This window comes from Liolophura sinensis, chromosome 13, assembly GCF_032854445.1.
Source record: "Liolophura sinensis isolate JHLJ2023 chromosome 13, CUHK_Ljap_v2, whole genome shotgun sequence".
Lineage (NCBI taxonomy): Eukaryota > Metazoa > Mollusca > Polyplacophora > Chitonida > Chitonidae > Liolophura > Liolophura sinensis.
In genome coordinates, this window is record NC_088307.1 from 20,203,012 (window position 1) to 20,215,526 (window position 12,515).

The window sequence follows — 12,515 nt, forward strand, 5'->3', positions numbered from 1 at the left end:
GTTACTTAAATTAAGGACTCACCACGGGGAAGCGGGGGGGGGGGGAGGGTAGCTGATAAAATTGTAGTTCAGATCCATTTTTACGCCCCAATAAGAGAAGCTGAGCAACTTTATATGTAGTTTAGTAGTTTAGATATTAGGCCATATCATATACTAAGTCTCAAGAAATAAAAACGATTCCTTTCAGGTATTCTTCAACATTACTACCGGCACCTTGTTTGACTAATTTTTCTGAAAGGTATCAACATCCTAAACTGTTTTTGCCTTCTCAAATGTCGCGTGCTGGATTTTGTTTTCAGAAGGCAGAGAATGAAATCATTATCGAAGAACTTGGCGGATTGAGAAAAAGAAGAGAAGATAAGGTAAATGTACTAATTTTTGTGTTATTGGTCATCAATATTCTTTAATATTTCAGAGTTCGTGTAATAAAAACAAGGGGTAGATTTTTATGACCAGATTTTGACATATATTTTCACGTTGTCATGACGATTATGACGTCGCAAAGTTTTAACCTTTTACCTGTAAAGGTTGTATGCCACAATACATTGCGTGCTTGTCGAATTTTACCTCCGATGATCACACAATCTTTGACTTCCATCATGCCAGAGTTGCTCTATCGATGATAATGATGGCTTTAGAAAGAGACGAACGGAATAGGTTTATTTATTTATTTGATTGGTGTTTTACGCCGTACTCAAGAATATTTCACTTATACGACGGCGGCCAGCATTATGGTGGATGGAAACCGGGCAGAGCCCGGGGGAAACCCACGACCATCCGCAGGTTGCTTGCAGACCAACGGAATAGGTGTTACGTGAATAAAACACGGCTTACGCTAGAACGGAACAGGCCTGAACAACAATGACTGATCAGCCAAACCTGTACAGCAAGAACTGAACAGCCAGGCCTGAACAACAAGGACTGATCAGCCAAACCTGTACAGCAAGAACTGAACAGCCAGATCTGTACAGCTAGAACTGAACAGCCAGATCTGTACAGCAAGAACAGATCAGCCAGATCTGTACAGCAAGAACTGATCAGTCAAACCTGTACAGCAAGAACTGGTCAAACAAGCCTGAACAACAAGGACTGATCGGCCAAACCTGTACAGCAAGAATTGAACAGCCAGATCTGTACAGCTAGAACTGAACAGCCAGATCTGTACAGCAAGAACTGGTCAGCCAGGCCTGAACAACAAGGACTGATCAGCCAAACCTGTAAAGCAAGAACTGAACAGCCAGATCTGTAAAGCAAGAACTGAATAGCCAGATCTATACAGCAAGAACTGATCAGCCAGATCTGTACAGCAAGAGCTGATCAGCCAGATCTGTACAGCAAGAACTGATCAGCCAGATCTGTACAGCAAGAACTGATCAGCCAGATCTGTACAGCAAGAACTGATCAGCCAGATCTGTACAGCAAGAACTGATCAGCCAGATCTGTACAGCAAGAACTGAATAGCCAGATCTGTACAGCAAGAACTGAATAGCCAGATATGTACAGCAAGAACAGATCAGTCAAACCTGTACAGCAAGAACTGATCAGCCACACCTGAACAGTGAGAATTTAAAAAAAAATCAGCTTGAAAGCCAGAACCAAACGGAAGAACTAAAATTGACAGTTAAAAGCGAACAAAAGATCAGTTTATTTACAGAGTTACAAACGTCGGGTGAATCCTGAATCTTTGAATTTATGGAATAAGTTGAGTTGTACCTTAAGTTCCGGTTATTCCCAACTTTACATCAAGAATCCTATTGGTCAATAAAATATGTACATATAGGAGCCTTTCAGTAAATGCTGTGAAATACAAGTGTAAAACATGATTTATTGATTTGATTAGTGTTTTACACCGTATACTCAAGAATATTATTTTTTACGACGACAGCCAGCATTATGGTGGTAGGAAATCAGACAGGCTGCAAATAGTTATATATGTTTTTTTTTACTACTTGTAGGCGTTAATAATCAAAGTTTAAATAGTTTTAAATGATTAGAAAAGACACATACACAACAATTAAAGATGGATTGCTAATGCTGAACAGTGGTAAATGGAACAACCGTAAGCCACCCTTCAAACAAAATGGACGTTGCAGGTCAATAATCGCCCGGCCAATTCCCAGAATGACGTTCTCAGAAAAACACAAACACCCAAAGAACTGAAAAAGTATCTAAATTACAAAATTACAAAGAGAAGCATGAATGAAAAGAAAAATAATTTCAACGAGAAGCAGTCTAGAGTTTTCAGTGATGTTAGAGAGACAAGGTATGCACTACGCGAATGAGTAGTAGAATCAGTATTAAAACCGGGTAACATACCTTGTTCATCAGGATAACATCCGAGGAACTAGGTTTTATCTGTAAATTGTGTTAATTTACATGTGTTAATGTGTATACAGGAGCCCCAATCTGAAGCTGACAAGCTTAGATTGCTTACGTGCAAGGCAGTGTGTTTCTGGCCAGCGAACGACTGGTTTCTTGCATGCCTCTGTCTTTGGGGGCTAGTGTTGGACGTTGTTTTGGAAATGGATCTTGCGATCATCGACTTGGAACGCCCTTTACGGACTACGAATGGTATACGAATGTCGAACATGACGCTTATATTTATAACGGTTCACTCAATCCAATCAACTTTAAATTTCAGAACACCAGGGCTATATTTGGCGAAGACCTTGACGGCATCAGGAAGAGACGATCAGTCAAGGTAAGTCACGTAAGTCAAGGTAATAGCTTGTCCATGAGTTAAACAGCGTGAATTGAGCAGCTTAAGACTTAAGTCATTAATTGTAAGCCATTATAAAGCCAAACTCAAACAGGAAAGAGCCCAAATTGTGCTTATTATATTGTTCTGCAGTAAAGCATCAGTGCGCAAATTCTTAGGTTTCTAGAGCAAAGTATTTTTTATTTGTGGCTTTGATCAGCCATAGTGCATAACATAGAACGGAATTGCTAGAGCGGAACAGCTACCAGATCTGAACTATACCTAAAGACACTACAAGTATTAACAACGCATGACATGTACTTATAGAAACACACGCAAAAATGTGCAAACGTTCTTATTTTGAACGCAGACGTTTTATCAATAAACGTGTTACATGTATATGATGAGGCTGTACACGCAAACATTTTTGTTAAGCTACAAGCTAACATCTTTTTTATACCATTGGCATTTTCAGTGAATTATTTCCGCGTTATCTCTAAAATATTGGTGTTTTACAGAAAACATGTGATATGTCTACTGGAGTGTTAAATGGCCGTTTGTATTTTAACATGTATATGCCTATCAGTTTTTGATGTGTACGGGGAGTTGAACAGCTAGTGCAGAGCAGTTAGAACGGAATAACCAGAGTTGATCAACTAAAACTGAACAAATAGAACGGAATAACTAGTGTCCCACGTCTTAACCGATAAATTAAAAGTTGGTAACTATAGCTCAACAACTAGAACTAAAGAATTGAAGATAAAACAACAGAAACCTAGCAACCGGAACTGAATAGCTAGAGTTGAAAGATGTAGAACCGATCTTCTGGAGCCGAACAGTTTACATTGGTCATTTAAAACTGAACGGCTAAACTAAGCTGTCAGAACTGTGCTTAGAAATGCGCAGTGCAGATGTCCTATCAACAGAATTGTACAGTTAGAACTGATCAAATGTAACCGAAGAGTTAAATTAAGCAGTTAGAATCGCACAGTAAGCTAGTTAGATGATTGAAGTACACTGGCGTAACAAAGCCCAGGGATCTACTCCATCTTACCTTTGCTAAAAGCAAGGAAGGCTGGTGTTATTTGCATAAATCACGTTAAAAAAAACAAGAAAAAAACAAAAAACAAAACGAAAAGTGGCTATGGTCAGACACCTATGTTTTGACCATATTAGCTCCGTGACCCACGCGTTTCGTCTTGTATTGCTTTTGGAGAGAGAAATTCTTTATAAGTTTAATTCTCAAGACTTAGAGAATAAGATGACCGCTGACCCTTAAAATGAAGAACATTTTGTTACTGTTGACTTCTTCTTAATTCTGTTTTCAAGACTTTCTAACTTACCAAATACATATATTTTTATGGTACCATTCTACCACTTGTTTCTTACGTTCGCTGACTTCCGGAGTACGGTTTTGGATGCGAAATGCGGCTATTGAAGAGAAGAATTGGTGACTTACACAGTGTAATTTTTTTCCGAACTGATAAATTCTTCTGAAAGCTTGGTGACTGACAGAATATGATCTTTGGGTCTTAGATTCTCAGCTTCACACTAAAAGAAACAAAGGACCGGAGTCAGCCACATCTTCGTGTAAGAAAGTTATGACATAACCATTTCAGCCTAATCATTTAGTGCTTTGGTGATTAACATTTATCCTTATAGTCTCAACTAATTTTCAGCATGTCAAGGAAAATATAATCGTCGAAGACTTCATCGAAACAAGAACCAATCCAGCCACTAACGTAGATCACATGATTTTCTGTTAACCAATAATAATAATGATTAACGACGCTCAGGTCGAAATCTCAGGTTTTGAATGGTGTAAGTCTAAACAGGCATTCGTATGCCAACCGTTAATCAAAATGGACGTCCCAGGTCAACAATAACAATTCCGATTTCCAAAACGACGTACAACACAAAACGTCAATGATAGCAATTTAAATTCCTCAAACCGCTAAGTAACTAATAAAGTATTTAAAGCACTAAATTTGAAGGGAATCACGCAAATAAAAGCAGTCATCAATTTTCACCGATGTTGGAAAGTCAAAAGGAATGTTCTACGCTGAAAACAGTATTCAAATCGTTTATCATGCTAGCATATAAGTTATCTACAATAAAATACATATCTCACATACGCTTTGATTGCAACTTTATAAACTGACGCCAAAAGAAAGTTTACAAAGAGTTCAAATCAATTTATTTTACCAAAGCAAAAAACAGGATGATGAAGTTTAATATATTGAAAAGCCCAATGACTTTAGATATTGAAAGCCTTGAGTAAGAACGGACAAAGCAGCCCTCAAATCATTTTACAAGTGAACAAACAGAGCATGGGTAGAAAAATAGCCATTCCACCCTGGTTAACAATGGACAGAGTATACAAAAAGTTGATTATTTTTAAAACCATTCAACATCAAAACCAATCAATATCGCGTGTGGCCACCCCTTGTTTCAATGAATGCAAAAACTCTCCGACGCATAGAAAGAGTCAGTCGTCTCATGAGATGACGTGGGATTGGAGAGCGAACGCCAGTTCTTGTCGGTTGGCCGCAAAGTGTGACCGTTGTCTTACTTGACGACCCATGATATCCCAAAGGTGTTCTATGGGGGACATATCTGGGGAACGTGCAAGACGCTGACGGCCTTGGCGTCCAGGAGGTTCTGCACAACTCGAGCTGTGTGGCGTTTGTCATGCTGGTACAGGACGCCACGTCGCTGCTGTTGAAGGAATAGCAGGAAAACAGGACGTATAATTTCATCCACATAACATTGAGCTGTTAGGTTCCCGTAGATCATGACCAGTGGTGCCCATTCATCTCCACAAATCCCACCCTACACCGTCACGCTGCCGCAACCAAACGGTACCACCTCCTGGACGCATGATGTAGAAGTTCGTTCGCCTTTTCGAGAGTAAACTCGCCGTTTGCCATCGGCTTGGAACAGCCAGAAGCGGCTTTCATCCGTGAAAACAGCACGTTGCCAATCACGTCGCTGCCAATGGCGTACAATTCGAGCCCATCGCAACCTCTGGCGACGATGTTCGGTTGTCAACAACTGCCCTCTGAATGGTCGATAGGCCCTAATTCCCTGAGCCATGAGGCTCCTGGAGACGGTCTGTCGACTGACCCGGTGACCTAAGGCATTGATTGACGATGACATTAATTGACGATGATACCCGTCTGGGCGTAGTTACCCTAGGCCTGCCTGTTCTTGGCCTGTCCGATGTCTGCCCTGTCTGTCTGTAACGTTGCATCAAGTTTGACACAGTAACACGAAAGCAGCCGAAGGTCCTTGCAGTGTGCGCATGGGTGTCTCCCATGGACACCATACCCAGGGCCCTCTCGCGTTGGAGTCAATAGGGGCATTACTTTGGTGGTTTTTAGTCAGTGTGCAAGTCCAGCACACTGTGTGTAACGTTTTTATACACTTATTACGTGCAGTTGCGGCCATCCATGGGTCACGTGATTTTTCAACTTTCTTCGTTGTCTCAAAACAAATTCGTATGGGCGTATATGACGCTTGTCATGGGAATATGTTTCGTACAGTGTTTTTCTACAATAATGTGGTATTAATTTGCTGAAAAGGCTGGTTAAATTTAACTCACAGAGTCGTAAAGTTTCTTGTTGCCGTCAGTTTATATATCCAACGTGCCGACCTAATTCAACACGATAAAAGAGGCGCCCTTATAAGTCCGGTGCAGGCACAATTATGTGCCAGATTCTGGACGCCCTATTCATATTTACGTACAAGAGAATTATACTCTTTACAAAACTTAAGAAACTTTGAGTGAGTACGTTTGACATCGACGAGTTAGAGAGCACACATGCACATATGCACGCAAGTGGTTTCTACTTTCAGGATGATAAAGAAGATGTCATTGTTGATGACATCATCGAGTGGAGAAAGAAACGTGAAAACGAGGTAAGATCCGTTATCGAAAACCTATTCCGTTTTCATTTTCTAACATACCCTATGTATATAAATTCTGTGTCATGTGTGTAGGATGTTAATTCTCACCTAATTGTTAGCAAATATTCCTTTGATATGTCAGCTTGATAACGAACGCTCGATATCATTGGTCAATGGCTTAGCCACGCGGGATCAGCATCCAATGGTTTGATTATATTCAGGTTTAAGTGACGTTGGGATCTTTTAATTGTAATTAAGATGAATTAACTTTCAGGATAACGAAGGTAGTATAATTATAACGGACGTAGACGCAATGAGGAAGAAACGAGGAGCAGAGGTGAGTTTCCTCAAGGTAACAAGGCGGTTCCGCTAGATTGCTCCCGACATCCATTAGTATAAGGTAAAAGTATGTGTTCCGGATTACGGGGATTAAGATTCCAGCACACCATCACCATACAACATCAACAAGATAACGAAATTCCGATTTTGCCAAATATATATTTTGCTGAATGGCTCATTAGGTTTTATCATTTACGCGTACCACCTGTTTCTTGACACATGAACACGAATATGAACGGAGCACTATACCAAGTTCAGTACCACGACTGATTTGGAAACAGAGACGAATAATACAGGAATATATGTATCCCACACTCTAATGGCGTCTGTGCGGACACATACACACATGTATTAGACGCCCACAAAGGCAAATTCGGAGGGCAATCATCATATTTAAGATCTCAATATTTTCTCCAATGCATAGAAAAACACACCTGTTATAAAGAAAGGAACCATTGGCCAGGCTGATGGAGATGGCGGTAGGCTATAGTTGATGAAGACCTACACCTCCTCGGGAGGAAACACGCTAAAAATGATTCAGTGAACATCCAAAATTATTTACCGTAAACATTTAAGCGTTTATCAGCATTTAACTATTGATATAAACACAATTTATGTTCACTGGGTCATTTGTGATCATTGAACATGTGCACCACATTAATATTTATTCATTTCATATGTTGACTACATAATGCTACTACTAATAACAATAGTCATGTGTAATAAACACATCTCTTTAGTCACTCAACACAACTTTCATGAATAAACGCCAGGACGTGTTTTTAAACTCTGACAGAAATGTGTTTAAACACGAAACAGTTATTTTTAGAGTGAAAGTTTGAAGTCCCATACAACATATGCTTAATGATAACATTTTACGCTGTTGCAATATGATTTTGCAAACCATGCAACGGATAGACATGTATCATAGGAAACAATAAGTGTGGCTTGACGTTTTTCAAGGATATTTTCCGTGCATAGACCTATGTACACCCATTTTTCTTCAAAGCCTCTCCTTGTTGACAAGATGTCTTGATCAGTGCCCAGTCAATTAAATCCATATTTACACATCGATTAGGGACTGGAAAAAGGACTAATGCGATCACCTTTGTGCTTCTATAGTTGAGGGACCAGTTGTTCAAAAGTGTACTACAGTTAAGCTAGCCTTAGGTCTTAATTCCAGTCTCATCCTACTGTAAAGTAAGTGACGCCTTAGTCTGGATTAAAGGTAATACTGTGCTTACTAAGTCTTAATACACTTTGGAATAACTGGGTTCTGAGTTATACATTCATTTTTATGGCCATTATTAGACTGTATTAAAATTTGAAAACCAAAAAGGCACTTATTGTGGACGCTCTGTCCATATTAACTTACAAGAGAATTATACCCTGTGCAAGAAATTATACTCTTTACTTAAGAAACTTGGAGTGAAGGCGTTTGACATTGATGAGTTAATGAACATACATGCACAAGTACACGCAAGTATTCGTAAGGGGTTTCTACACTCAGCTTGAGAAGGAAATTGTCATTGTTGACGACATGCTCGACTGGAGAAAGAAACGTGAAACTGCGGTAAGATCCGTTACAGAAAACCTATTCCAAATTATCACTGGATACAGGGCGATAAACTCGATTCCTGTAAACAACTTCATGCACGTTACCGTAGTGAATTAGATAAAGAAATACTGGTTGTATTGGTTGTTGTTGGTGTATAAACTCTTCGTGTTTTTATGTTGAAAACTTATGAAATCAGAACAACTAAACCTATTGTTTTTTCTTTTTATTTATTTATTTGAGTTATGTTTAACACCTTACTCAAGAATGTTTCAATTTTACGACGGCGATCAGCATTATTGTGGGAGGCAACCGGGCAGAGCTCCGGGGGAAACAAGCCCTATGTAAATAAAGACCGTGTCTTGTGTGTAGGATTTTAATTCCCACTTAATTGTTAGAAAAAATCCGACAATACCGTTTGTAACTGTTGAATACCTGTCACCATTTCCTTTGATATCCCAGCTTGATGCGAACGCTCGATATCATTGGCCAAGGGGTTGGTCACGTGGGAACAAGCAACCAATCACCTTATTATGTGCGGGTTTAAATGATTTTGTGAAGTTCTAGATGTAAATGAAATGGATTGATTTTCAGAATAACAAAGAGAGTATAATTATAGCTGACATGGACGCAATGAAGAAGAAACGGGCGGCAGAGGTGAGTTTCCTGACTGTAACAAGGCGATCCTGCTAGATTTATCCGATAATTATTGTTATCAATGAAAAGTAGCTGTTCCATATTATGGGGATTTAGTTCATAGCATATCGGAACAAATTTCAAGTTTGCCGAATATGTATTTTGCTAAAAGGCTCATTAGTTTTTATCATATACGCGTACCAGGCATCACACGAATGTGAACGGAGCACTATACCAAGATCAGTACCACGACTGCGTTTGGAAACAGAGACCAGTAATACAGGATATATGTATCCTACACTCTAATGGCGTCTTTGTGGACATATAAACACAAGTATTGGACGCCCACAAAGACAAATTCAGAGGGCAATCATCATATTTTAGACCTGAATGCTTTCACCAGCGCTTAGAAAAACACACCTGTTATAAAGAGAGGAATTCTAAATTAGCAGAGGTGGTGAGGGAGGTGGCGGTGGGCTATAGGAGAAAACACGCTAAAATGATTCAGTAAAGTTGATTGCAGTAAACATTTACATGTTTATCGGTGTTTACCACTTGATAAACAACAAAATTATGTTCACTGGGTCATTCGTGGTCATGGGTATTTATTCATTTCATATGTTTACTACGTAATAATAGTCATGTATAATGAACACATCTCTTTAGTTACTCAACATAGCTTTCATGAATACACGCCAGGACGCAGAAATGTGTTTAAAACGAAACAGTTAATTTTATGGTGAAAGTTTAAAATCCCGTAGAACGCATGCGTAATAATATCGTTTTAGGTTGTTGACATTTGATTTTGCAAACGAACTTTTTCAAGGATACTTTCCGTGTTTTTTGTCCCCCCCCTCTCCTCCCCACACATGTTAACAAGATATCTTGATATGTGTTCAATCGATTAAATCCATATTTACACATCGATTTGGGGTTGAAAAAATGACTGATAAGAGCACTTCTAGAGTTCAGGGACCAGTCGTTCAAAACTGTACTATAGTTAAGCCAGGCTTAAATCTTAATACCAGTCTCATCCTAATACAAATTAAGTGACACATTAGTCTGGACTAAAGGTAATACCGGGCTTATGTCTTAATACACTTTTGAACAACTTGGCCTTGTGTTATGCTTCCCTTATTATGGCAATTATCAGACTGTATTAAACATTAAAAGCAAGAAAGGAACTTTAGCTACACACCTTTTTCATAATCTTGTTGATTATGACTTGTACTAGTCCAAAATCCCTTTAGCAGACTTTATGTATCTTCCTGGCAGCAATGTTGATACTGTGCTATAGGCTTCGTAATCTCCCTTGCTTTACTGTACATATAAAAGTCTTCAGAAGCCTTCTCTTTCGATAGCCAATGGCTTTGCTACTAGCGTGCTTCCGCCAGGGGATTTTCAGCCAATCACTGACCGTCCCAGTCTGTATTCCTTTGTTTCCCTTGTTTCCAAACAAATGCATCCACGCTCAGGGCTTCGAAGAGTTAATATGGCTTAGTAAATCACAAGGTAAATGATTTTGGACATCGCTAGCTTGATTACATGAAAATGACTACGAGAAAGATTCTGAATTTACAAGACACTAATCTGATCGCTTTTTAGGTTGAACCCATCGTTATTGAGGATGATGTACTTCATCAGGAACAAGGACCCGACAAGGTAAGATAGAGAACAATTTCTGTGTACTTGTTTATTGACATGATGCTCTTGACGATGACCTGTGTAGAGAGGCAGTCGCACCTCCCACACATACGACATTTCGGAAGGAAGAAACAAGGACGTAGACCAATTCATGCTGGGAATTAGTGGTACAGTGGTGTCTGTATTTACATGTAGGTGTGCATCTACAACACTGAGCCCATATACCGTGCAAGCTTTAGTCAACTTCACAATGAAAATTAACACAGTGACTGCTTCCAAAGAAAACGAAAAAGCCAGTTCTTCGTTTCACCATACAAGATCCTTTATGTAATATTACACCGCTTTGATGGGTATCCAATTTAAGTGTTCGATATTTACATCCTTTGTTCCCCTCACTTCCATTATAGCGATGTAATCTAATACCGCTTTGTTGGGTGTTCAATTTCAGTATTCGACGTTTACGTCCTTTGTTTCATTCCCTTCCATTACAGGGATGTAATGTTTATACCGCTTTGATGGGTATCCATTTAAGTATTCGACATTTACATCATTTGTTCCCCTCACTTCCATTATAGCGATGTAATCTAATACGGCTTTGTTGGGTTTCAATTTCAGTATTCGACGTTTACGTCCTTTGTTTCATTCCCTTCCATTACAGGGATGTAATGTTTATACCGCTTTGATGGGTATCCAGTTTAAGTATTCGACGTTTACGTCCTTTGTTCCTCTCTCTTCCATTACAGGGATGTAATGTTTTGCCGCTTTGATGGGTGTCCATTTAAGTATTCGACATTTACGTCCTTTTTCCTCTCTCTTCCATTACAGGGATGTAATGTTATACCGGTTTGATGGATATCCAATTTAAGTGATCGATATTTACGTCCTTTGTTCCTCTGTCTTCTAATACAGAGGTTGGGAGAGGGGGGGAAGGGAGTTGGCCTCCGTGGCTCAGTAGGTTAGCGCGCTATGATCCGGGCGCCTCTCATCAACGCGGCCGCTGTGAGTCCAGCTCCTGCTGGCTTCCTCTCCGGCCGTAAGTGGGAAGGTCTGCAGCAACCTGCAGATGGTCGTGGGTTTCCCCCGGGCTCTGGTCGGTTTCCACCCACCATAATGCTAACCGCCGTCGTATAAGTGAAATATTCTTGAGTACGGCGTAAAACACCAATTAGATAAATAAATAAATCTAAGACAGGGATATAATGTTATACCGCTTTGATGGGAATCCAGTTTAAGCGATCGATATTTACGATATATGTTTTCTATATCTACATCTTTTGTTCCTCTCTCTTCCATTACAGGGATGTAATGTTATACCGCTTTGATGGGTGTCCTTTTAAGTATTCGACATTTACGTCCTTTTTCCTCTCTCTTCCATTACAGGGATGTAATGTTTTGCCGCTTTGATGGGTATTCAATTTAAGTGTTCGACATTTACGTCCTTTGTACCTCTCTCTTCCATTACAGAGATGTAATATTATACCGTTTTGATGGGTGTCCAATTTATGTTTTCTATATTTACATCTTTTGTTCCTCTCTCTTCCATTACAGGGATCCATCGTTATGGAGGATGTGATTTTGTTTTAAAAGAATTAGGTGAGAAAATAAAAATCTTTCGGAGTGAACAGTAGTATACAGATTGATTCTCCCGAAACATTAAAGGTTAATCTTCAGTTTCCAAAGGAAAAGACTTCTGCTTAAGAGTGCAATCTAACAAGTTGAAATGCCTAATAGGTT

At 39.4% G+C, this 12,515-nt stretch overlaps 1 protein-coding gene across 1 annotated transcript in view; it reads left to right on the forward strand.

Moving 5' to 3' along the window:
- Positions 1 to 12,515, forward strand: part of LOC135480963 (uncharacterized) — a 90,625-nt gene that overhangs the window by 68,429 nt on the left and 9,681 nt on the right. The window contains exons 40-46 of the mRNA XM_064760894.1: positions 300 to 362; positions 2,642 to 2,701; positions 6,557 to 6,619; positions 6,882 to 6,944; positions 9,096 to 9,158; positions 10,743 to 10,799; positions 12,080 to 12,083. Of these exons, the coding sequence (XP_064616964.1) occupies positions 300 to 362; positions 2,642 to 2,701; positions 6,557 to 6,619; positions 6,882 to 6,944; positions 9,096 to 9,158; positions 10,743 to 10,799; positions 12,080 to 12,083 (373 nt within the window). The remainder of the gene's footprint in view (positions 1 to 299; positions 363 to 2,641; positions 2,702 to 6,556; positions 6,620 to 6,881; positions 6,945 to 9,095; positions 9,159 to 10,742; positions 10,800 to 12,079; positions 12,084 to 12,515) is intronic.